The sequence below is a fragment of the Symsagittifera roscoffensis genome, chromosome 5 (assembly GCF_963678635.1).
Source record: "Symsagittifera roscoffensis chromosome 5, txSymRosc1.1, whole genome shotgun sequence".
NCBI lineage: Eukaryota > Metazoa > Xenacoelomorpha > Acoela > Convolutidae > Symsagittifera > Symsagittifera roscoffensis.
In genome coordinates, this window is record NC_087066.1 from 33,114,315 (window position 1) to 33,142,220 (window position 27,906).

Consider the following 27,906-nt stretch of genomic DNA (forward strand, 5'->3'; position numbering starts at 1 on the left):
ATGTTGCACCAATCATCGTGATGACTTTTTCTTGGCGTCCAGACATCTTGCATTTTTGACATTCATGTAGTGAAGCTATGTGAAACGAGATTTCTACACCTTCCCACATTTTGAAGCCATCCATTCTCGATTTGTAAGACCAGTCCTTCAGCTTTTTCTCTTGTTCTTCGTTTTGTATTTTAACTTCTAAAATTGCTATTCCTGTGTAAACATACTGACCCGGTTCAGTTACGATTCGGGTCTCACGTTGGAATATGGGGCTATGAATTATGTCTTCTGGCAATTGGAGAATTAATTTCGCTTCGATATCGTTGCATACATAAGGCAAGTTCGACTATTTGATTTTTGCTAGTTTAGGGTAAATGTTCTTGGGTCTATGAGACCTTGGAAATCATCCCATGGGAAATACCGTCCTGTTAAGTAGAATGATTCCTTCGCTTTTGATGCTAGTGATGAATTGCTCTGCTTCGGGGGGAGCAATAACTGTCAGGGGATGATTTTGATTATTTGGATTTGTTTTGTTTCTGTCGTCGATTTGTTTGCTGTTAGCGCATTTCTGAAATTTGTCTCCGTTTCAATCAGCACTTCGTGAGTACTTGGTAGCTGAGATTCTGTCAGTTGTTGTTGACTCATGACTTGGTTTTACTCAATGGGGGGCAAAAAAGCCTTCACCCGGAGATATACTTGAAAAAAATCAGATTTTTCTCTTTCAAAATGTAGAAATCAGAAGGCAAAAACATCAACTATATTGCACGTGCGTTTTTGTCTATCACGATGGAGGGATCAGGCATGATCAGATCTGAAAAATTTTTTCGTTTGAAATTTTCGAATGAATTAGCGGTCTGTAGAATTTTAAAAAAGTGTTATTATAAAGGATTCAATGTTTAGCAGGAGTTTCATTTGTGCCACTTGACTCAATCTCCCATCGGTTTGAATTAATTTTATAGGAAAATCGCTGATAAAAAGCTCCTTTTAGCATTTTAATTCGAAATTGATAACGGATCTACTCAATCTCCCCTACGGTATCCACCCCTATAAAAATACAGTGAATTAGCTGTTCTCAAAATAGTGTTCTGTTTTTGTTCCGGTTTCTGAAGAAGAAACAATTCGATTTTCTTATTCAGCCAATTTTTGACTTTTTAACTAAGCAATTTTGACGTAAGTATTTTATACCAGATACATTGTAGACCACGAAAATCCATTAAAATTGATTTGTTTTCATTTTTCTCAAATGCGGGAGGATATTAAAGCCATTTAAATTTATGTTTATTTATTCTGTTTTTCTTTTTTCATTTGTTTTATATAGATCTTTTCATCACACCACGCAAAATAAACTACACTATTTTGAAAAAAAACTATCCTTGTTTTTTATAGACTATGGTCGGAACATTTGTGCTACTTGCACATTAACCAGTTCTTCTTGATTTTGTCGTAAATTTTAGTAGTAAATGGCTCAAACATAATTTTTATTGACGAAAATTGTTCCATTTGTGAACACTTCCTTTTTTTATCACTATGCAAGTTGTGCGATATAATCATTTGCCTCTGCTTTCTTGTTTAAGCTTGCAGTGACCAAAACTATAAAAGTTTGTTGCCGTTTCCGTTTTTTGTTGTTTTTCGTTTTTAAAACTTTTCTTGCATCCAATTTATCGAACTCAGCTTGCTTCAGGGTTTTAAAAGGATTCCGAGTGATCTCAAAACAAAGTTTAACATTTTGAGTTTTTCCTTGCCAGCTGATTGGTTCGCTTGTTATATTGAGTGAATAATTAGAAATAGCATTAACGGATATAGGGGGTCTGGTAGACGATGACGATTCCCTCCCCCTCTTAGGGATTTCCCATACTGACAAATCCAAAAGCTACCCCTTTGGTACCATTTTATGGCATTTGTTTTTAACTGACCTACCCTAAAGTTTTTAAAAGGTTAAGCATCCCTGTTCATCAGAACATAGATGTGGCTATGTCTGTAAGTTTGATTGCCTGTTGGTTTTTTTTTAAATTTTCTGTATCCCGTACCTTACAAAAACTTGGAAACCAGATCTGAGCATCTTAAAATCTTACCTTTATCAGATCTTGTGCAGACATGGTGTATGTTTCGTTTGGATATGGTCATGTCTGAATCAGGACTGAAGCAGGTATGGATTTTGTCACAAAGCAGATCTGCTCAAGGTCTGATTCAGACCCGGAACATTTATGGGTCAGATCTGAACCAGATCTGAGCAGATCTGCACCAGGCTGACCCATGTATATTGCAGGTCTGAATCAGGCCTTGAGCAGATCTGCTTTTGTGATAGAATCCATACCTGCCTCAGCCCTGATTCAGACATGTCCATGTCCAAACGAAACATGCACCATGTCTGGGCAAGATCTGAAATAGGCAAGTTTTTAAGATGCTCAGATCTGGTTTCCAAATTTTTGTAAGGTACGAGATACAAAAAGTTAAAAAAAAACCAACAGGCAATCAAACTTACAGACATAGCCACATCTATGATCTGATGAACAGGGATGCTGAACCTTTAAAAAATTTTAGGGTCGGTCAGTTAAAAACAAATGCCATAAACTGGTACCAAAGTGGTAGCTTTTTGAATTTGTCAGGGTGTGAAATCTCTAAGAGGGGGAGGAATTGTCATCGTCCACCAGACCCCCTATATCCGTTACTGCTAGTTCTAATTATTCACTCAATATAACAAGCGAACCAATCAGCTGGCAAGAAAAAAAGAATGTTTAACTTTGTTTTGAGATCACTCGGAACCCTTGAAAAACCCTGGAGCAAGCTGAGTTCGATATATTGGAGGCAAGAAAAGTTTTTGAAACAAAAAACTACAAAAATGGAAACGGCAACAAACTTTTATAGTTTTGGTCGCTGTAAGCTTAGACAAGAATGCAGAGGCAAATGATTACATCGCACGATTTGCATAGTGATAAAAGAAGGAAGTGTTCACAAATGGAAAAATATTCGTCAATAAAAATTATGTTTGAGCCATTTACTACTAGAATTTACGAAAAAAATCAAGGAGAACTGGTTAATGTGCGAGTAGCACAAATGTACCGACTATAGTCTTTAAAAAACTACGATCGTTTTTCAAAATAGTGTAGTTTATTTTGCGTGGTGTGATGAAAAGGTATGGAATAGAAGAGATGAGAAAAGAAAAAAGAATAAAACAGAATAAATAAACATAAACTTAAAATGCTTTAATATCTTCCCGCATTTGAGAAAAGTGAAAACAAATTGATTATAATGGGTTTTCGTGGTCTACAATGTTGTAAGTATAATCGATTCCCATGTTACGTTCAGACAACAAAATTGGACTAAAAATGGATTTAAATCCGTTTTTCTCGACAAAACAAAATGCATTATAATTCATATCGAATCCATTATAATGAACTTTATAATAAGTAGGAAATCACCTCAAAATGACTTTTTTCCACTGTGTTTTTGTTTCGCGCGTTGTGCAAAATTTTGCAAGAATTTTTGCATTTATCAAATGAGTTTTGCTGAAACAATGCAAGCGAGTGTACGGCCTAATCGCCTAATCCATTTCACAACCTAAACTCAACTTGCAAAAAGATTCCATTAAGCTCCCCCCACATTTGCCCCTCTGCTCCCCTTCAACCCCCATAACGTTTGCCATTTTGCTCCCCTCCCCCCCCCACTAAACCCCTCCCCCACTTAAACACCCCCTCCCCACACCTGAATTCATCCCCCCCCCACCTGGACAACCCCCCACCTTTACTTCCCCTCTCCACCTGATTAACCCCCACCTGAACAACCCCCCTACCTGAACAAACCCCCCTATCTGAACAACCCCCACACCTGAACCCACCCCCTCCCCCACCTGAACCCCCCTCCACCTAAACAAACTCCACCTGAACAACCCCCCACCCCACCTGAACAACCACCCCCCACCACCTGAACTGAACCCACCCCCTCCCCACCTGAAAAAATTAAATTGAACAACAAGTAACAAGTAAGCAACGTAACCAACTTAAATTTAAAATGTAGAAAAGACTTCATGTGCGTTGAAGTTTGCATCTCAGTAAATGAAAAAAAAAATCTATTAGGTTTAGTTTCATTGTCAGTGTCTTGCAAAAATGAAAAAAAAATCGATTATAATGGATGAAAAAAAAGATTTTGTTGCCTCGAAAAAACGTAATACTATAATCCATTTCAAATTGAATATAATCGATCGGTTTTCATTTTTGTGGACACTTACAAGGAAACTCAATTATAAACGATTTTTATTCATATAACTCCAATGCGGGTTACATCACTCAATTTTCTCCGATGACTATTTGCAGAATGTGAATTTGCGTGGAGAAAAAGAAAGAAGAAGAAAAAATCTAAAACACGCCCGAATGCAAAGATCCTCACCTTTTTTTTAGTTATTGGCAACAACCATTTGAAAGCTACAGAAAATAAGTCTAAGCTATGAAGTAAGAACCATTGAAAATTTGGTAACAAACTCAGGCTTATTTGCTGTGATAAGATAATTAAACATTGTTGTGCAAAAATTTGCACAAATCAACCAACAAATTCAAATGGTTTCAACGGTGCGGAAAAAACTCACAACAAAAGACAACTCGCAAAAGATAGAACTCGTATAAAACTCGGATGAAAATCAAGTTCACTTCTTTTGTTTAAGTGTGAAACAAAAAAGCTGTGAAATATCAAAGCTTCTGAGACGTCAAAATTTTTTCTGGTATAAAGGGGTTGTAAAGATCATTTGAAAGAGTTTCCAGCTGCAAAGTTAGATCCTTGTTTTGATATTTTGTAGGAGTTTCTGATTTATTTGTTGCATTGGTTCATTCTTAGGTCACAGAGCTTTTCTCCGGATTTGAATTGAATCAGGCAACTTTCGGTTAAAATTAGCTCCTACATTTTTGCTGAATGACTTTTGATACAAAGGGGTGGGTTGGATGGTTTAAGGAGCTATTAGTTTTAAGGAGTGTGGTGACTGATTTAAAGACCTAATAGTTTCAAGGTGGGTGGTGAGGGCTTTAATCTAGGTCGAACGAAAAAGTATCATCTTGACTGTGCATGCAGTGACGTGACACAATAGATTGAATAGCATTGTTGATTGAATTTACATTACAACAGACAAGATCCATCCAATTTTCTGACTACTAAGATGTGATTGCCTTATCCGGCTAGTGAGGTACTCAAGTCCCTCTGCTATAAAAAGTTTCAAAAAAGTTTTAAGGTTTAAAATTTTCCGACTATTTATGTTACATCCTCTTTTCTGTTAGGCATTTAAAATCCTCCCTCCGATTCTGGTCCCAGTGCTTCTTCTTACCCGCTTGAACAATCAGTTCAATAATATCTTTTTGAGCTCCCGGGTCGAGATCCCGCTCAAAAACCGCTCAAGATTTGAGCGGTTTGAGCGGTTTTCCAGCAAGATTTGAGCGGTTTGAGCGGTTTGGGCGTTTTTTTTTTTGGAAAAACCGCTCAAACCGCTCAAATCTTGCTTAAAAAACCGCTCAAAAACCGCTCATTTCTTGCGGTGATTTTTGAACGGTTTTTCAAGCAAGATTTGAGCGGTTTTTGAGCGGTTTTTGAGCGGTCTTCCCGGGTCGAGGTCCCAGACTCCCCCCCGCCCCAACTTACCCCCTCCCCCGCCAACGTACTCCCCCCCAACGTACCCCCTCAACGTATCCAACATCCAACAAACCCCCCCCCCCCCACCAACGTACCCCCCCCCCCCCCGCTGTCTCGTAATTACAGCTGTCTCGTAATTGTATGGTGATCATTTTTCCATTATTTTTTCTGTTTTTGCGAGTATCGTTCCGTTTGTTCCCCTTCAAAATCGTTCCGGGTTTCCTTGTCCATGTCCGTTTGTTTCGAGGCCGTTGACATTTCATATTGAAATTCTACTGGATTCTACTCGTCTCACTCTTTTCGGTGGTTCCCGCGATGAATATATCCGAGAAACTTGTACTTCTTCCCGATTTTAAAGTTGTCTGTGCCTATGTTTTGTCATGTCGCATTTGCAATTTTCTCGCACTCCTTACCCTGGATCTCTCCGTCAGCTCTTCTTCGCTTCCTGCGTGTCAAAATTGTTTCAGCCGTCTTATCCCGGTGGCGATATGGTTTCAGTCGTACTATCCCCTGTGTTCGGCGGGCTCGTAATTGAAAATTTCCTGGATGTAGTGTGCGCGTAATTGAAAATTTCCTGGATGTAGGTGTGCAATGCTGGTTGCCTGATTTTAGTTTTTTCTCCGATCCTTACGGGGCTTCTGTCTCTTTCTTGCGTTTTCGCATTTCGTCCTCCTCCATTCTATGACGAATCTTTGTAGAACTCACTATTTTCCGAAGATGTGCGTCTGGTGTTGCTTCATTATGGTCATCGCTTTGTTCCGTGTGGCCGAACTGACCCGTATCATTGGCTCAGCTTTACTGCTAGGCGGTGCTCTTTTCCTTGCTGCGAATTTCCATAGTCTGATTGGCTCGTTAGCCTTTGTTTTTTTTTCCCTCTAGGTCCTTCTTTTTCCTTCCTCGGACCGTTTTTCGTGCCTGGTTTGGATGGGATGCTCGGATTCTATGCTTGGTTCTTTCAGTCGTCTCGTATATATCCTTCGTAAGCATAACAAATTGCAATTCGTCCAATCGCTCAATTCGTCATTTCTTTTTCTCTCTAATGTCGTTATCACTGCATGTGTCAATGTCTCTTCTTTACTTCTCAGATATCAGTGGTGTTCCCATGGTTTCCCATGGTTTCCCAAAGCTTCCTGACTGCTGTTCGATAGGTGAAGTCATTTTTGACGATTTTAGTTATCTTCTTTCTAGCTGTTTGAAACATGGTGCTATTCTTATCCGCTGTATGCTGCTGCAATGCACGCTTAAAACTATATGCCCGGGTTGACCTCCATACACCAAAAATGCTTATCATACAATTCCATACATCAAGTGTGTGGAAAAATGCTTGTCATAAAATTTTCATACAATTTCTAAAATTGGTTGAAAAAAGATATAAACTTATTTCTGTGGCTGCTTGATTCTAATAAAACAGTCTGGTAAAAAAAACCGAGGTTTTTGTTTTTTGAAAAAAATGCTTATCATACAATTCCCATATATGGAAATTGTATGACTGGCATTTTTTTGATGGCGACACAAAAATTTGTAAGTAATTTTGAAAATTTGGCCCAAAAACTTTTTGTTTTTTTTAACCGCAAATCGAATTTCGTATGCAAACAAACATTTTTCGAAAAAAGTTTTTTTGCATGCAAAATTTAATTTTTTGTGTGCATAACGTAGTCCTGGTTACGATAATATTGGCTTTTATTTTCTTTTGACTTATTTTTTTTTCTTCAAAAACGCTGGAAATTCCTATTTCCTTTGTATGGGGTGTTTATATATGCCTTGATCAATGTCTGATAAATTGAAAATTCAAAAATTTTAAATAATCACCATTAAAAAATTTTGCCAAAAACTAAAAGTTTGTTGCTTTTGTTATATCAATTGTGAAAGACAGTCGAACTCAGGTCGTTTTCTATGCATTGCAAATGCAAAGACCGTCCAACCTTTGCTGCTTTGAGTAACCAAGGTCTTTGTCACTTGTGTTCGGCTGCAAACACAACCGAAAACTATTCAGAAAGAATAAATCAAATTTTTTGGTTTATGGAAAAACACCCTATCATACAATTTTCATTTATGGAAAAATGTTTATCATAGAGATTTCATACAATTTTCTGTACGTATGGCATTGTATGGAATTGTATGACAAGAATTTTCTCATATATGGGAATTGTATGATAAGAAGTTTCGGTCATCCCGGGTGAACTGGACAAAGCGTGTGCGTACGTTCTCTTTTTATGCTCATATGATCGGCCAATTGCGTGCAATTTCGCGAATATTCTAGGTTGTTCTGAACATTCCGGAATATTCTTTTGAACATGTTTCCCTGTTTTGCGTATTTCGTTTCTTTTCAATTCAAATTGAGCTACTACTAATTCTCCATCGTAATTTGATGGTTTTGGCGTTTTGTGTCAAGGATTTCTAAAAAAATAATATACAAATCGCATTTTGGATCCAGCGATGTGTTCCAATTCAAAGTCAATTGAGTGTAACATGTCTATCCAGTCCTAATTCTGGATTGATATGTTTTACTCGACCGATTTGAGTAAGGATAATCAATAACGCTGTTTGGTCCGTAACTAGCGTAAACTTTTCCCGTATAGTTACTAACGAAAGTGTTAGTTTACCCCTACAACACTGAAAAATACCAGATCAATAGTAGATTATTTTTTTTTCACACATGTTTAAATATGGCGATGCATACAAATTACATTCCAACCGAATGCGTTCTTTTGTTCCAATACGCATCCAAGTCCGTCGTGCGATGCGTTACAAACGGTCCTCGTATCCATTTTTTCACTATTGTTTTTTTGTAATAAGTTTTTGGTGACTTCGAATTAAGTTGTTCAAATGTTTTTGTGCGTTGTTCTAACCAAACAAATTTGAAATCCGTCTTGAGAAGGACACACGGAGCTTGGCAAGGTTTTAACAAAATGATGTAGGGAACCCATAAACGGAGTTGCTTATGAACTTTTGGTGTGGGTAATTTTGGTATGGCTTCTATTTTACTGTTGGTGGATTTTGATCCATCGCAACTAATTTGGAATCCCAGTCAATCGTTGTAATTTTGTAAGAATTGACACTATGCGATGTTTACTGAAAAGCTTTCCGAATACAGTATTTCTGGACATTTTTTGTCCGTCACAAAATGTTTTGACTTGTCTCCTTTTGTTACAAGGAAAACGTTGTCTAGTAAACAGTATTACCTTGTAATCCTGATAGTATTTTGTCTATCGCCCCATACTTTTCTCTCATTGTTCCAGCTTGAGTCTTTTTGCATTGTGTTGCGGTTTGACTCTAATTGTTTTGTTGTCTTCGCCTTCTTTTCTCTACTAATGAGAGAAAACTATGAGATTTGACTATGACTGTTCACAATTTCCCATATGTTTTTTTTTGCGTTGTTGTTAATCGTGAATCGTGCGGCATTTTTCATCTAGCACTCATTTTCCCATTTGTTTAACAGTGCGCAATTCCGAACTTCTCGTTTTCTCGTAGACTGATAAGTTGGGTTTGCGTGTTCCGGTTCCTCTATAGGTTTGTTTGGTAATACCAAATCTGTTGGTTTTCTTGCAGTTGATCCTCGAGATCCACATTCATTTTACTCATAATTGAAAGTGTAACGTCCTGTTTCCATTTTTCCCATTTGACCGGGAGATTTTGTGTTGGTCGTTCTCGGTATGCATTTATGCCGAGTTGCGTTTTCTCCTTTGGCGACTGCGCCATATGGTGAGGGTTTTAAGGAGCTATTTAAGGAGTGAAATTGAATTCAGGACAGAGAGTGTTATTCAAAAATATACAAATTTCTAACTGCATTCACAATCTAGGTCAAACAATCAAATATCGTCTCGAGTGTGAAAGCACTACGAACAATACCGGTTAGTGTGGCTTTGACCCAATAAAAATGTATAGCAACGTTGAATGAATTTAGATTACAACAGTTATTGACAAGTCATTGCCATCCAAATGGCTGGCTACTATGATGTTACTGCCTTATTCGGCTAGCGAATTACTCCAGGGTGAGCATAATCCATTGCAATTTAAAAAATTCTATGCCATCCTCTGACCGAATTGCTGGTTTTTGTTTTCCAATTATTGCATTGCTAAACTGATTCCACAAGCCTGGTTTGAAATCTGGATTTTTTTATAGAATTCTACATATTTTCCCTCCCACGTTTTTTCTAAATAGTTGAGACATGACCGGAGACTCTCTCTCTCTCTCTCTCTCTCTCTCTCTCTCTCTCAGTTGTTATTTCTTGTTGAATCGCTCCTGCAACCGACGTATATTTGGGCATGCCTGCTGCGCACTTCTCAGAAACGGTGCTCGCTGCGTTTTGATAATAAGATCCAAGAACCAAGATAACCCAAGCTAAGGAATTCATGACCATACTCTCATTGCCAGAGCCAAAACGAAGAGACTAAAACCTATGAAAACTGTTGAAAAACTGCAAACGCATAAAGTCTGACCAGACGAGAGAAGATAAGTAATCCATTACATAGGGAAGCAAGACATTTAGTTATACCAAAAATATGATTTATTTGAGGGTGAGGACAGAACAGTTCTTACAATATGTCGATTTATGTTAGTGTTTGTGACTCTTTTTGTTCAGTGGAGACAAAAGATCATGGGAGACTAAAAAAACTCCAAAAAAGGCTTAGTAGCTGCACTAGCTTTCCGAATTGCACTTCAATTTGCACTTTTTCATCGGCGATATCAGCAGTAGTTGGAATGCGTGTTCAATCGTATATGAACAAGCTGTTGACCAAATACCATACAATGTTACTATTGAAAATATCAATGAAACACAAAATCGGAGCAAAATTGGAGCTTAGACTTTTCCAGATGGTTATGCAAAAGAATCAGAACTTTAGCAAAAAGCATTTTGTTGAAGGCTTGCAAACGGTTGAACGCTTGGCTTAAGCATGCTGAAAGAGTACGGGAGTACGGGACCCGCACCGAGCGCCCATGGATCATAATCGATTATATTGTCATAATATGGTCAGCATCTATTAAATGACAAAATAATCGATTATAATCCCTTAAAAATGGATTATAATCCTAACATTTTTTTATCCCAATAAAATCCATTATAATCGATTATAATCGATTATAATGGATTTTTTCGAGGGGTTATTCATGAAATTTACAATTTTGTTCAAAATTATCTCATTTCCTGTTTAGTGTAGTTGCTACGTGTTTTGTTTCATAAAATGTTACATATAAGAAAAAAAATTATTTATTTTTTGTCTCAACTTTTTCTAATTCATTGCAGTTTAACACTTCATTTTAACCCCCCCTCCCCAGCCAGTTAAGCCCCCAGTACCCAGTATACTACCACCCACCAGTTTACTACCCCCCATACCCCCTCCCACCATTTACCCCCCCCCCCCCTCCCTCCAGTTTACCCTGCCCCTTTAGCTTGGGGGGGGGGGGGGGGTAAGACAGCTTGAGAGGGCGAGGGGATGAACAGTTTAACCCCCTCCCCCGGTTTATTTACCCCCACCCCGTTCGGTTTATTTACCTCCCAACCCAACGCCCAACGCCCACCCCCCCCCCCCCCCCCCCCCAGTAAAAAGGTTGAGGGGGCGAGGGACGAAGTTGAGACATGGCATTTAGTAAAAGACAGGGCATAAATTCTGCAAACTTTTCGCAAAATTTGCAAAGTTTTGCAAAAATAATCGAATTTAGTTCTAAAAATGAAATGGATTATAATCAATTATAATGGATTATCATGGATTTTTATTTCAAAATAATCGATTATTATGGATTATCTTGGCAAAAATAATCGATTTCAGTGACAAAAATAATGGATTATAATCGATTATAATGGATTATAATGGATTATATTTGTTCAAAATAATCGATTATAAGGCCTATATATTCGATTTCGTGGTCTGAATTTTACATCCGTAATGGATTATAATCGATTATTTATGTCTCGGGAATCCATTATAATCGATTAGAATCCATGGGCGCTCGGTGCGGGCAGGTAATCGACCTCAAATCATACTCACGGGTTCAACTCCCTCACCAATCAAAGGGATCATTACGAGGCCAAACTGTGCATTTTGTGAATTTTAGGAGGATTCCGCAACAAGGACGCTCCCCTTGTTCTTCTTTTGTTCTTTCGTTTCCTTTGATCGTTCCGACAAAATTTTAACATGTTTAAGGACTTGTCTCTGGAATCTAGGAACATACAAAAACAAAATTTTGCGCCTATCATGCTCAAGGTGCTTTTGGCTTATATGCAAGTTTTGAAGGGCAGCGCGGCAAAAAAAACGCAATTTTTTGCTCGAAAAATTCAAAAAAGTTCTCAAAGAAGTTTTTTGACCCGTTTTATCAAACATTTGATTGTGGCGCTAAATTTATATGCAAGTTTTGAAGGGCAGCGCGGCAAAAAAACGCAATTTTTTTCTCGAATTTTTCCAAAAAGTGCCCAAAGAAGTTTTTTGACCCGTTTTATCAAACTTTCGATTGTGGCGCTAAATTTTTACTTTCCTTAATGCGGGCTCCATTATAGCGTGCAGTTTCAATTTATAGGCCTACAACGACACCGTTCAAAGATACATAGGAACAAACCGAGCTTGCTAAAAATCTTGATTTTTCAGTTTTTTGACAAAGGTCTGTTGCAATCTTGTTTTGAAAAAAAATTGATATTCATTATCTGGGATTGATAAAAGTTCAGGTAGGACCTTAAGAGGACCTGCCAACCCGATAATTGGTTTTAGTATAACCAAAAAACAAACCGTAAAAGAAAAAAAGAAACTCGCTTGCCTAGTTTTGCTCTAAACTAATTGAGTCTTTCGCAAAAAAATTACGAGAAAAAATTTGTGAACTGTTATTTGGGATAGCTGAAAGTTCCTCGAAACCTAATTTTTGGGTTTGGCCTCCGACCAAACAAAACTGCTATGACCGTTAATTAAACCGAATTAAACAGAAATTTGATTGGGATTAACTTTTTTCGTTCCCAAAAAAATAAAAGAAGATAACCGCCCATTTGACTTGCAATTGGGAGTATTCTACCACAAAAATGAAAACCTTAGTTTTTGGCCATTTTAACTGAAAGTGGTGTATGGCAACCAGAAAAAATGTCAAGATGTCCAAACCATCCAGCCCGAAAGAAGTCCAAGACCGAATAAAAATAGCTACACCAAAAACTTTACTAAAGCAAAAAAGTGCTGCAAATAACCTTAAATATAGGTCTGAGATATGATATCCTCAATTAACATTTATGGTTTTTGAGCTATGGGTTCTCGCAAAAAAGCGTAGAAAATTGAAGGGCAGTAAGTTCGAAGTCACTCTTACTTAAGACTTAACAAAAAATATTGTTGAACTTTTGCCCTTGATGGTCACATCAGCACAAAACATTCGAAGTTCCGGCTGGCCCTTATCACGTCAAGCAAAGTCCAAGAAATTGAAAAGCTGGTTACTGTGCAAGTAGCAAACGTTGTTTTGACCATAGTCTTTAAGAAAACTACCATTACGAGGCCAAACTGTGCACTGGATAGGCGCACAATTTTGTTTTTGTCTGTTCCTAGATTCCAGAGACAAGTTTTTAAACATGTTAAAATTTTGTCGGAACAATCGAAGAAAATGAAAGAATAAAAGAAGAACAAAGGGAGCGTTTGTTGCGGAAACCGCTTACAATGCACAAAATGCACATGGCCTCGTAATGACGAAAAAAAGGTTATGTTTTTTTTTTCAAATTAATGAAAATTTTTCTGCGTGGTGTGACAAAAAGATCTGTAGCAGAACTATATTTTCGATTTTTGCTGAAGGTAGACTATTATAAGCAAAATGGAACAAACATTTTTCAACTTTTTTTTTTCAATTTTTCTGCAAAAAACTTTCTGAATTTTTTTGAAGTGTTTAATTCCCAAAATAGAGATAAGAAAATCCGATATTAATTTTGCTTGCTCGAACCTAGGTTTTTGGGGCTTAAATTAGCCATAATCAAGCTACTGTAAGCCTGATCGCTTGCTTTATTTGATCGAATTAAGACGAAAAAATAAAAATTTCATAACGGTTTTTCTCAACTTTGAAAATATTTTTTTGAAAATTATTGAAAATCGATCAGATCAGGACTGATAGGGCTTCATTATGATATATCATTCCTTTCTGTTTGATGATTTTTGGGGTACTTTATTTTGCGCGTGGAAAACCAAAGAAAAAGAAATGAAAAATAAATAAAACACACTCGAATACGAAGTTCTTCCTCATTTTTCAAATGGTCAGAACAAAAATGGAGATTGTTTGCAAATCTTGAAGCTACTCCTTATTTGCTTAATGACAGTCATTGACGTAATTGAGAAAAAAATTGATTAACAACAGGAAACAACCCTCTATAAAGTTTTTTTGATATAACGGAAGCTTAATTACTGTAAAGTAGAAATTTTTTATTCCATTTTGCTGGGTTAACTTTGTATTTCAGCTTAGAGTTACTACAAATTTTCGTTTTTCATTTAATTCTTTTGACTTTTTTCCTATTTACCAAAGAAATGAGCAAGGTTTAGTGGGCGACTTAAGCAGTACAATGGACCCTAGAAGAAAGAATCTAAACTTCATGAAAAGATTGTTGATATTTAAAAATTAAAAAAAGAAGGTTTTGGAGTTGAATTTGGTAAAATTGATAAGAATTTTTTTGTTCCGACCATTCAGAATGGGAAGAAACTTTGTGTTTGGGAGTGTTTTAGTTTTTTCTTTTTTGTTTTTCACGCAAAATCAGGTACCACATGATCATTGGAATAGAATGAATGACAAAATAATTTATAGCCCTTTTGGTTGAAATACGCACATGAAAAAAAATGGAAACTTTTTTTTTCGGTGTCGAGAAAAATCCGTCGGAATTTTTCAATTTTTGGTCTAACTTCGAGCGAATATGGTGAGCGAGCAGACTTATTTTGTCTTTCACACAAAAAGATAAGCGTCAAATTATCATCGTAATGAGTGCAGTGGTTTATTATATTTATGCCTTTTCAGCCTTGATTTGAACAGTTCTAAAAAAATAAAAGATGGTTTCAGTGTCGAGAAAAACCGGTTCGAAGTTTTAAAGCTTTAGTCTGATTTCGAGCGAGTAAATCAAGAGAGCAGTTTCTTTATAGAATGATAGGCCATTAAATTTTACTTTAAGTTCATCGAATTTTTTTAGCGCTATCTTTGTAATAAAAAAAAAACATCACAACTTCTGCATAAAATTTAAAAAAAGGGATTTTTTTTTATTTCTTTTCTGCTATTTTTTGACTGAAACCGTTGCTTGATTTGCCTATTTTGTGTAGCTGTCGATTATGCCTAAATTCCAGCTTTCCTTCAGATCCGTTTATCACTCGAGTCGCCAAAGAAAAGCATTTTTTGGAAAAAAACAGACAGAGAAAGTGTTTTATGTATTTTTTCAGAGTATGGTCTGAACCTTCTGTGCTACGTGCAGAGCCACCGGCTATCTTTGTGTTCCTGGTAATTTTTATACCTTGATTATGAAAAAAAGAAAAAAAGAAAAATATTGAAGTTTGCACAGAGGTTTTCCCAGTCACCGAAAATTTTGAGTATACGGCACGCAGGGAAGCATCAATAAAAGCTATCAACTGACAACCATCTGTTTTCGAATTACGCCACTAATTTTTCGACATTCAAAGATGTGCCGAATGTTTTTCGGCTGCGACACTTCATAATCTAATTGGACGGTTACTGTCGCTGACAAAATCCTAATACACCGAATTTCTCCTAAGTCGTCAAAGTCTGGAAATTAGTGTAGATATAATCTGACAATTAGTCGCAAAAATCTGAACATAGATTGGGCATCTATAATAAAAAATTCAGTGCTTTATTTGATCTTAACGAGATGCGATTTATCCGATTGGAAATGCCGATTTTGAGGAAAAGGTACCACAATGAAAAAATTAAAAGTTGAACGTAGAAAGTTCCAATTCAGACTTAGAAATAGCTCTTTCTAAAGAAAAAACTCCTCGTATCCAGGGACATGTGCAGTTTAGGTGTATCGGTATCTCAATTAGTCTGAACATAGCCTCATACAAATCTCAAAACCCCATGCAAACATTTGTGCAAAAAAATCGTTTAGGCCGAAGGTTGTGGAGATTTTTTATATGCAAGACACTGCAAGATAATAAGACCCTCCTAGCATGAACATATATATAAGACTAAAAAATCGAAATCCTGAACAGGAGAGTCAAAATTGAAGGGAATGTTGCAAAGAATCAAAGAATCCGGAGTTCGAAAGCTAAATAGACAGCCTAAAACTCAAAGTTTCAAAACACGTTTTTACTGGGCGTTTCAAGTTTTTTTTTTGAAAATTTTTATTGCAGCTAAAACTGCGAAAAAAACAGATTCATCATGATAATTCACTGGTCCCTGATTTTCAGGAAAAAAATCAGTGTGATGAGTACATTAATTTAATCTACTGATAAAAAGGTTGTATTAATTTTCAATAGCGTATTACGGGAGCTGCTGAAAATTAATACAATATACAAAAAAGCGGTAGAAGCAAAGCCAGAAAAATCACACCCCACGTTGATGCTGACAATGTGTTTCAGAAGTGAACTACTGCACACAGAAGTACAACGCAGATGGCGAACTCGAGACACTGAATAATGACCCCTGTGTTGGGCGGGAGAACAAGCAATGTGTTGACCACGAAGACTTTTATGCTTGTGAATGTCTGGACCAATACATCCCATTTGATCTCCATCACCACACCGGATGTGTTTCAGGTAAAATCAGGAAAACATTTCTGAGAACTTTTTGGAATCGTGCTAAATCAAAGCGCTTTCTATTTCTGCATTCGTTTTGCATGAAAAACACATCTATCTTAGAAGTATTGCAAGGAAATCGGCTATTTTGCAGATTTGCAGATTTGCAGATTTTTCTGAGCAAAAAAATTCAAAACTTCCATCAATTTTCCTTATGTGGCCAAAATTCACATATAAAATTTTTTAAAACCATAGAATCCCTTCTCCGCTAAGAGGAATTGAGATGCATAAATTTTCCATGATAAATATTAAAAGAAATTAGCGTGCAGCCAAACGAGATGGGATGAAAAATTCAATCGCCTACTGAGTTTTGGCCGATCAGCGGCGATATTGTACTCCACAGACTTTTTACCATCGTCATGCCCAGATCTACGGCAACAATCTCAGTACGCATGACAGCCCTAATCTCCACGGGAAGACACTCTGACCCAATTTTAATCGGAGTGCTTCTGACATTATCTGACGCGTTTTTCTTCTCATGTCTTGACAGTTGGCAAAATTTTTGCAAAAATTTTTACGGGCAAGTTTGTTAGGGAGAAATCGTAGGCGCCTTCACCAAGTCTGCTTGTCTCGCATGTTTGAATGTGCCGTAAATGTGTCGTTTTGGTTCCAGTAGCCGGTCGGTATTACTGGACCAGTTTCAACCTCGTCTGGTTCGGTTAAAGGTCTTTTCTGCTTCGTCCTGAACAGTTGGTGTTTGCGCGTAGTTTCAAGTTACCAATCTAGCGATTAATTCGAATTCACGGTCGTATCAAGTAACGCAGCGTCGAGTTAGTTTTTGCGTACTCTCACCCCCAGGCCCTCCCCTGGCCAACCAAATGACAAATTCGCGCAATCTTCTCGAATTTATGATTTGGTTGCGATATCAATAAAACAAAACATAGAATAAATTTGAAAAACCTCAAGCTGTTGAAATGCTAGCGCAAAATTTATCTTTACAACATAGGCTGATTTTTCTTACAAACTGAACAAAAGCGAAATAACTTCTTTTCTAATCCGATATACGCCTGAGCAGGGGTTGATTTAGGGTGGGGGGAAGCGGCGGATGCCTCCCTACTGAGTTAGGACCGATGTGGTTAACTCATAGAGTAATTTCGGATAGGGTACACCGTCTGCTCGTCACGCTATCTTATTTTCGGCCGGATAGATTCGTGCAACTTCTTAGTCTAATACCGATCCTAATCTTACTCTTATATCTACTAGTAAAGGGTGTTTAACTAGTCTCTGCTAGGCTCAATAGATCTAGGGTATACTGGTTTGTTGCGGCTGCAGAAGTTCTCTTCTTGGAGAGACAACTAATTTCTAAGTTAAATTCAAATCTCTCTGGTGCTGAAATTACAAGTAATTTCAGCACTTACAAATAAGTGGGTTGTTAGTTAGATGGATCATGATTGGTTAATATTTAATACTTTACAGTGGTAAAATATCTAATTTATCCAATCATAAAATATAGTTTAGATCAGGTTCCACCCATCCGAATTTTACAGAGTTTTTTAGAATTATCTTTCTGCAATTCAAAGGATGGATGATGAACGTTGGTATTTGGCGAACATCATATTCTTGTCCGGTTCCCCTTGAGAGAGAAGTTCCAGGACGCTGGAGTTAGGGGCATCAATCGTTGTGTCGTCTTGTGACAACGACTGTGTTTCCCAATGAAATCAATCTGATTTCAAAATGGTTTGCTATGACGGGTTTTTCTGTATTATGTAGAGAACATGTTTTGTGTTCAACCTCGTCTGGGAATGACGTGGAGATTGTGTGTGGAAGGGATGCCTTGTAACTCGGATCTGTACGTATACTTGAACATCGAGGTGGTCATTGGTCTAGTTCAATGAAGTCCTTTTCTGCGAAGTCAAGTCATACTCTAAATAATTTGAGTTGTGATTGTGGACGGCATATCGGTTGTGGTTAGCCATTCTTGTTCGAGTGTAATGGGATCATTTTGTTTTAGGATGTTCGTCTTTGTTGCTGTGTGTTGATCTATATACTGCAAGGTATGATTTACATTTTATAAAATTTTTATTAGTTCGGTTCTTTAATCATGAATTTAGTTAGTTGTTTTCACAAAAGCATTTTGTTTTAGTTCGGTTATTTTGAAGAGTTACTCACCCTTGAGTACCTCTTATTAAAAATAGAAGTGTGGTCACAAAGCGTGGATGTAGCGCGGTGGGTAAGGCCGACTATAGAGCATGCTCAGGAAGTCCTCTCTGGTGGGTTAGGCCAGGAGTGGGAGTATGATTTCGTGCGGTTTCTTTGAGAGGTCCTGTTATGTGATAACGTTCTATGTTGGGTTTATGTTGGTCTTTCTTATGTTTCTTTGTTTGTGTCCTTTTTTCAAAAATCAAACAGTTTTTCTTATGGGTTTGTCTTTCGACTTTTTTGTGTTTTATAATTTCTTTCTTAGACTTTATAATAGTCTTCAAAAGAATAAATTATCCAGTTTTAAATTGGGTTAATCCGGTTTGGGTACCATTGGTTTTCTTTTCTTAGTCATGCTGTTATTTTATGATTTGTGGTGTTTAGTAAGCTGCGTTGGTTAGTTTGGTTTAGTATATAACTCCTTTCCAACCGGGTTAAAGGAAAGTTTGAAACTTGTTATCATGTGTTAGAGTTGTTGAGTGTGAAAACTTGAAACTTAAAATCATTATTTAAACAATTCTTCGTGGGCGAGCTGTGCGACTTTGGATAGAATTCCTGTGTGAGTGAATGAAAATATCAAAAGGTTAGTACTGCATTTTCATTTTATCATTTTATAAAATTTCTAATTTCAATTTTACTGCTAGTTTTGGGGGAAATTCAAAGTTATAAATTTTCATCATAATTAAATTTACTGCTTTATGGGGAAATAATTTATAAATTAATTTACTACATTTGGTATGAATTTTATCAGATTATCTTGTGTAAAATATTAATGAAGTTTAGAAGAATTTTAACAAGTTTATTTTGTTTTCTGTTTTTTGCAGATGATCGTGGTATGAAGACTAAAAATGTAAAAGAAACTTGAGTAAAGAATGGTTAGTACTAATTTAAATTTATTAGTTAAGAATATTTTTAAATAATACTTACCTGTTAGTTGTCTGGGAAAAAGCCGTGGGGAAAGATGTCGTGTATTATGTCCGAATTTGTTAGTAATTTTGCTAGTATGCGAATGATGTTTTTAGTTTGGAGCAATGGCCAAAGCAATTGAAGTGCTTTATTGGTTTTTAGTTCTTCGGTGCCTACTGCAAACTCATAATGTGTGTTTTGAATGAGGTTATATTTTTTGTGATTATATTTAGTATTGTGAATAAATTATAATATTGGGATTTCTATAGGTTGGATAAATTCATGTGGGATAAGGAAGGGTCTGGATTCCTCGGCATTAAAGGTCTTCGTGATGGGACAAAATATATACATTTGGGTAACTGGGTCATAGTTGCGGAGGATGCCATGGAGGTTAGTACCTTTGATGCAATATGTAAAATTAAGGAAAAATGGTGGCGTGTACTTTGAGTTGAGAAACTGAAAACGATGGTGAGATTGTCTTGATGGGGTATGCAAATCAAAATGATTTGTATGAAGCGATAGTATGCATATGTATGAGTCTGTTTAGTGCGTAACATAATGTCGTGTGAACAGTGCAAATCGCGTTCATGTGGTGCAAGGAAGTGAAAGGTTAGTGAAAACAACTGAAATTTTTCTTTAAAACTTTCGTAAGCTTGAATATCAGTTAGTGCTTCAAAAATGATGTGATCATATTTTCTATGAAAAAAATTAAGTGTGAATACATATGACGTTTTGATGAAGAATTTTTCTGTTAGTTGTGGGTTAGAGAAACGGTCGTCATCTAGAAATTGGTCTTGATTAGTTCGGATGATATTATGGTCGTAATATTCTATTGCAAATTCGTTAGCTCGGGGTGCAGTGAATGTTTTTAGTGATTTTTTATATCCTATATAAGTAAATTGTCTAGGTGTTAGTGTTGGGGTGAGTCTATATAGCATATCTTTATTCTTTTCTATATCGTTATGAGTACTAGAGAGTGGCAGGCAAAGGGGTTTAGTAAAATGGTAATACGCTGTCCAGTGAAGTGTCGGCATTAAAACATGTTCATCTACAAAACTTCGTGTGTCGTTGGTGTCGTTAGGTGTGTTTAAAGTATATTGTGGGGTTGAGGGTAAGGTGATTGCTAGAAAATCTTTCGTGTTGGTGTGGTGTGGATGATTAATATATTCGCAGGCTGTTCCTGGTTTGGTCGGGAATGGATGGTTCGGGAATTTTCTTTTAAAAGTGCGATAAGCTCGGTGAGTGATATTTGATGATTCAGTGGATGTGGATGATTGTGCTAATGATGCAGTGTAAGCTGAGGAGGGTGTAGGAGTAGGTGGGTTTGAGGATTCTATTGTGGATGAAATTTGATTTATAGTGAGGGTGTTAGGGTGTATTAGCTGTTGTTGTAGGGTGATAAAATTATCGAGTTCCTGGGAGATTTTGGGGGTATCTGGAGAATTATTAGATGATCGGTCGGAATGAAATGGAGAATAGGTTGGGGTTACTTGCGAAGCATAAGAAGGAGTGGAAACGGATGGGAGTGGATTATTTGGTGGGATCGGTTGAAAAGGGGGTTTTGAAAAAACTGCGGAGTTGGTCTGAAAATTATTGGATGGAGATGGTTCGGAGTCTGCAAATTTGTCAGGGGTTTCTATATTAGGGTTATTAAGTTGTGAATTGGAGTATAAAACTGAAATATCTGAATTAGTATCCGAATTCATGCTTGATGATATATTAATAGTTGGAAAATCGGATGGTGGGAAAGCAAAAAGTGGGATTATTGGGATTGGATTGTTGAGGTTGGTTGGATGGGAATTTGAGCGGTGTAGGGATCCAAGTTGTCGGCTCATCGTGGGCTAAAAAAAATGATTATTTTGAGACTGAAAAGCGGTGGTATGGGGTTGTTCTATAATTTGTTCATATGTAATATCATCTTGTGAATGATGTGTCATTATATGTTGTATGGGACTTTGCGATATGTTTGGTCTAAAATTTGGGTTATGTGTTATTGCTAGGTTTCGGAAATTACGTGGGACTAAGGATAATGGATGGTTATGTGGTAGGGGTGGCAACTGTGGTGCGGTAGGTGTTACTTCTATGCTATTATGTTCTTCGTCGTATTTGTTCTGTCTTGTCGCTTTTTTTGTATTATACTCTTTTATTTGTGCGTCTAGAAGAATTTTGTTTATTGATGATGAAAAAATTCCAAAAAATCCTGCAAATAGTATGCGTGCTACACTTGCTTGTCTATTTACTTGTGTGTGTATAGCGCAAGTGTTATAGATTCCTTTTAAAAGTGAAAAAAGAAATCCTATAAAGTTAAACATTGCGTATAGGATAGTTAATTTTTCTAAGATGTAATAGGGCCATCCTAGAAAATCGAGAATTTAATTTTTTAGGGTAACAAAGCTGAAAATATTTATAAGTGAAATATCTTGTTGTCTGTATTTTCCACCGTTTAGATATATATAGTCTTTAATGTCTTTAAAATATCCGCTATAATCTTGTGTATAAATATCTGCAAATCCTGCGGTGTCGGCAAGTTTGCGTAAATTTTGGTCAATTGATTGTCTTTGTATAGTGTCCATTTGTGTTAATAATTCTTGGAATTGTTGTGTTCTGATGTGGTGTTTGATATCTGATTTTGAATATATTCCAATTGATTGTAAATCAATATTTGGATTACGAGCAATAGCTCTGATGCTTTCGGGTGAAAATTTTTGGAGTGATTGCGTTAACGTAGGGTATGGAGTAAGGAGATAATACTTATCTTCATCAGGGTTCAATTGTACTACATTGTGGCTATTTTCTGATCCACATGGGACTGCGGTATCCCAAAAATATGTTCGTCTTGAAATTGTGTCGACAGGGATTCTTTTATAGCAGCGTTTATCTTCAAAAACATATAGTGGTGATACTTTTTTGGTACAAATATAAAACCATAAAATAATTTCTTCGTAGTCTAGAAAATTTGATCTATTTCCTGATAATAAATATCCTGCGTAGGGTATTTTAACACTGCTAGTGCGAGTGATTGTAGGATTTGTGTCCTTTCTAATTCGCATAGTTGGTGAAGTGTTTCTAATTCGGAGAGTGACATTTCTTGAAAAATTCGACTAATCGTGTAGTCTAACTTCATATCTAAGTGGATATCATAGTGGATATTACCAAAATAAGTATTATTCATTAGTGATAGTTCTTGTAAACTTGTGATTCTAGTGTCATGTGGCTTTAGTTTTCCACCAGGTTGACCATTACTTTTTTGAAAGTTAACTGGTATATATGATGTTCCTTCGTGTAGAGGGTGACCTGTGGCATAAGGGTCAATTTTTATTTTTCCAGTGGTCATGTCGAAACCTTTTTCGTATTCAACTAATATTTCAGAATATTGTGTTTGTGAAGTGGGTGTCTGTATTTGCATGCGATTTCTCTTTCTTGATATATTTGGAAACGTGTTAATTTATTTTCTATATTTCGAAAATCAGTACTTTGTTTTCGTGATGGATGAACTTGTTCACATGGAAGTGATTGTATAAAATATTTTTCGTGAAATTTTATCATTCGAGCGTGTATTTTTGCTACTTGAAATGTTGTGCATGTGTCTTCGGGAAACCAAACAATTGTTGCTTGTGTCCGTGTTGTAGGATCACAATAGCATTGGTCGTTTTTACAAGGTTATGTGAGTTGTATTTTTTCAAGTTGTATTTTCCAATCGAAAAATATTATTTCTTGGTATCCTTTGTTTTTTGTATCTGCTTTGCAGTTTGAAGGATTTTTTATTCCAATATGTCGTATCCAGTGTTTATCATGAATATCATAAGTTAGTCGTCCGTGTGCGCCATTGTATGGGTATTTTTCATCTAGTTTTATATGTCCTTGATATCTTTCAAGTTCTGCTTGATGTACAGAATCGGCAAAGACTTGAAAATATACTAGTTTTCTGTCGGTGTTTTTAATTCTTGTGATATTTAATCTGAGTAGCTCGTTTTTACAATCATCGAAATTTAGATGTAGAAGTCGTTCTATATTACTTTGGTAGAATGATTCGTGGTCAAGTCGGTTTCTATTTACGTTTGAAACTTGTGAACAATGTACTGTTGTTGCTCGGGCTTTTGAATACAGTGTCGCTATTACATTTGTAGTTTCTATAGCTTGTGGTTCCGTTTCGCATTGTGATACTTGATTTATTGCATATTTGTGTAGTGTTTTTTGTTCATTTTCTTCACAATCGTAGTGTGTTACTAATAAGTCCTGGGGTCCTGTGCGGGGAGAAGGATTTGTGTTCTGATCGGAAAATATTAAAAAAAGGGATTGTTGAAGTATCAATTATTTTTAGAATATACATGTGTATGATAATCCTGAGTATGGGTTATAAAATGTGATGTAACCAATTGTCTTTTTGGTATATCTGTCCTATTTATATATTACTTCAGTTCTTATAAATGGTGGTGGTAGCAATTGAGCTGTTATATTGGGAGGGTTTAATGGGTAAGGATGTTGAGCAATGTTGTTAAGTTTAACCGTGATTTCAAATTTTAATTGTAGACTATTTTGTTGGAGTATTTGGATGTTATGGTCACGAATGTCTTCGTGGATGTCTTGTCTATATTGTAGTCTATGGAGTGCCCAATTGTGGTGTCGGTTACTTTCTGGATGTTGTACAAATAATAGTCGGGCTGCTGTGAACGTGTTCCAATCTAATCTTAAAGGGATATTTGTTGATGATTGTTCTCGATATCTAGCGTCGAGGTTATTTGGAAACTTTAGGGGGAAAGGCGTCGGTGAAATCTGGCTTATTGATGGTGTTGATGGTAGTGATAATGTTTCTGGTAGTGATGATGATGTTGTTGTATCCGGAGAAATATCTATTGGGTCATTTATTAAATTTGGTTCACCTTGTGTGAATGAGCGTGTTGTCCAATATGGTAGTCGTGATGTTTGGTTGGGGGGGGGGGTTAAAGGGATTGTCACGTATTTGTTCAGATGTTGGTGTTGAATCTAAGTAATCTAAGAAGTGTAGGGGTTTCCGATAGTATGCTAATTGGGTTTTCTGGAGTACTTGGTGATGGGGATTGGGGTATATCAAAATGAACTCGGGGGGTTTGAAAATTTCTATTTCGTCGTGGATGTATAATATGTCTATTTATTTCAACTGTATTTTGGTTTTGACTAATGTTTCTTATTCCATTAATTCTTGTGGTAATGCTGGGTACAAGTTATATGTTGGTTCACTTAGGGTGCATGTCGCTGAACTGGTTCTAATGGTTCAGATAAGCGAGCGTGTCGTTCTTCAAAAGTGTATGGGTTATCTTGGAAAGAAATTCGTGTGGATGTTTGGGGGTTTTGGGTAGTTGTAGGTATTGTCGGGTTTTCTTGGGATGATGTAGTTGAAGACTGACTGTGTGATTGTTGGTTAGCAATTTTTGAAGGTTGTCTGATTGATTTTTCTTAGTGAAAAAATTTATGTTTATTGTAGTATTCTTCAAGGAAAAGAATTAAAAGGATTGTTGCCAAGGCGAATGTTGTGATTGCCTTTTTTATACATTTGCATATTGTCAATTTTAGGGATGATAAAAATGTTATAAAAATTACAAATAAAAAAAAATTTCTGTTCTACTAAAAATTGTTCGTATCATTTAAATAAATTTTGGGTTATCGTACCTGTGAATATGGTCAATGATTTGGGAAAGTTGGAGATATATTTCAAATAGGGAGTAGAAAATTAAAAAAATGTTGCAAAAACGATTAAAATTATTATAAAAGCTTCAAAAGTATCAAAAAGAAATATGAATAAAAGTTTAAGTATTGTTAAAAAGTTTCTGAAAATGTTGAAAATTGTATTAACTGATCGAGAGAAAAGCATTTAAGAAATGGCTTCTTGGTCAAATATTTTTTGTTGTTTGGGGCGGTTTTTAAGTGTGGTCGAATTATTTATTGAATTTTTGACAAGTTGGTTGAGTTTTGTGAAAAATTGTTGGGGGCGAATTTTATGGTGTTCGGGAGGTCTTCTTTGCTTTATTTTTATTTGTCAGGTGATCTGGGGTATTTTTGAGATTTTTGTACTTTAGGCTAAATTAATATGGTCGTATTTTTACTTTAGGCTAATTTATCATTTTTGGTTGGGGGGTTTTTGAGGTCTAAGTTGGGAAAATATTGTTGATCTTTGCGTTATTAGATAAGGGAGGGTTATGATATTATGGTGGTATTTATTTTGGTTGTCAAGTTTGAGTGGTTTGATTATTTTTGACCTGGAGGTTGTAAAGTTATAGTTATAGATATGCCTGGAGTTTAATATCTTTCGTCTAATTGGTTTGTTTTATAGTTATAGAAGGTGACGGATTGAATGAATCCTATTGGCTAATTTTGAACTGGAATTGTTGCGTGTTTGTCAGCATGTTATTTTGAAAAATGAAAGTTCAAAATGATTCAGAGGTGCAAAGATTATTAATTTTTAAAATTAAAGCTGTACATTCTCTCATTAGAATTGAGAGTCGTAGCTCTGCTTGAGTGAATAATCAGGAATTAGCTGATATAAGGTTCATTTTATTTGTACCATTATGTGATTGTAGTAATGCTGCGCCGATGCCAAAATTTGAAGCATCGCACATTGCATAGAATGGTTGATTTGGATCTGGAATTGTGTTTGAAATTTGTTCAGTTAAAAGTTTTTTAATTTCTTCAAATCGTGTTTGATGTTCAGTGGTCCATTCAAAATTATTTTGTTGTCTGAGGATATTATAGAACGGTTTTAAACATAATTTCATTTTATAAACGTACTTACTTAAGAAATTTAACATTCCAAGGAATTCTTGGATTTTCTTTTTGTTTGTTGGTGGTTGAAGTTTTTGAATAGCATCAATGCGTGATTTTAATGGAGTGATTGTGTTTCTTTCTATATTATGTCCTAAAAATTTAACTCATGTTAAAAAGAAGTGTGATTTATTGGGGGCGGCCTTCAGATTTTCGTTCTGAAGTATTTTATGATAGTGTTCTAAAACTGTAAACATTTCTTCTTTTGTCTGTGATTGCGTAAAAACATCGTCTAAATAGGTGATTGCGTTTTTCTTGAGTATTAGTGGTCTAAAAATTTTGCTCATAAAAGCTGAAAATGCTGCTGGTCCCATGGAAATTCCATAGAATATACGGTTGAATTCATATTGGTGATTTCCAATAACAAATTCTGTTAAACGTCGTGATTGTTCATCTAGTGGCATTTGATTGTATGCACTATTCATATCTGCGGTTGTAAAGTTTTTTCCGTTTATTTTTGTTAAGATAACTTGTATTGGTTCAATAGGCCATTTGCATTTCGATTCGTCTATTAGTGAATTGAGGTATCTAGCGTCTAAAACTATTTTTAATGACTCTCCTTTTGCTAGGGTGATAACAGGGTTAATAAATGTGTTACCTTTTGGTTGTTCTTCTTTTTTTACTATTGAGATGATTTTGTATTGTTCTAAAATATCAAGTAATCTGTTTACTTTGTCATGTAAATGAATTGGTACTTTACTAGCTCTTTGTTTTTTGAAAACTGCGTCAGGTTTTAACGGGAGATGTAGTGATGAACTGATTTTCCCAACATCAAATTTTGATGTTGCGTAGAATGTTGAATATTTTAATAGTTGTTTTGCTAGTTTGTCAAATTCGATTTGTGTAATTTGTGAGTGTTCAAAATTAAACATCGTTAAAAATTGTTGTTGTTCTTTTGTGTACTTTGTTATAAAGAATGTTGGTTTAAAATATGGTGTTTTTGCGTTTCATTGCTTATAATGTTATTTATGGATAATTCTTCGTTAAGAATTGTGGATTGGCAAATATTTAATAATTGGAGTATATTATTTACGCGGTAGGCTACTTCATGTATGGGTGAAATTGTAGCGTTTGTTTCGCAATATCCTAAAATTCCTAAGGGTAATGTTACTTGATACGGTGTATTGTTATACACGTGTAGCAAAATGATGTCGGAATTCGTGTTTTTCAAATATTTTATAGATGAAATCGTGATTTTGAAAAACTTGTGAATAGGTTTAAATTCAAAGTCTGACATAAAAAGTTGTTGTTTATTTTAGCTTTTATCATATTGGTGAACTTGTTTTATTGAAAAATTATATATATTTCCTGATAGTGGTTTCAGGTGTTTTCGTTGTTGGTTATAAATTGGGTAAAATTTTGAGAAGAATGGTGGTTGTTTATTTAATCTTTGAAAAAATGTTAGAGCTGTATTTTTGTTTTTGTGTATTTATCTTTGATCAGTATTTTACTATTCAAGATGTTGATTGTTGGTATAAATTTTGATATAAATGGTATGCCAATGATATTGTGTTTAATATCAGTAATATGAAATATTTGTTTAAATGGTTTGTTTAGAATTTTATTTTGTTCCATTGTTCTTATGAGGAGAAGGAATAATTGGATTTTTCCATAATTTACTAATGTTGATCCTTGTGCTGTTGCTAGTTTACTAGAGGTTGCAAGAGGCGTTAATTTTTGATGTAATGTTTTGATTTCATTCCATGTGGGAATATTAATTATGTTTGATTCTGCTCC

General features: G+C 35.8%; 1 protein-coding gene across 3 annotated transcripts in view; it reads left to right on the forward strand.

The window, feature by feature from the left end:
- Nucleotides 1-27,906, forward strand: part of LOC134846252 (latent-transforming growth factor beta-binding protein 1-like) — a 212,387-nt gene that overhangs the window by 79,655 nt on the left and 104,826 nt on the right. For all 3 annotated transcript variants that reach the window (XM_063863526.1, XM_063863528.1, XM_063863527.1), the window contains one exon: nucleotides 16,114-16,290. In XM_063863526.1, the coding sequence (XP_063719596.1) occupies nucleotides 16,114-16,290 (177 nt within the window). The remainder of the gene's footprint in view (nucleotides 1-16,113; nucleotides 16,291-27,906) is intronic.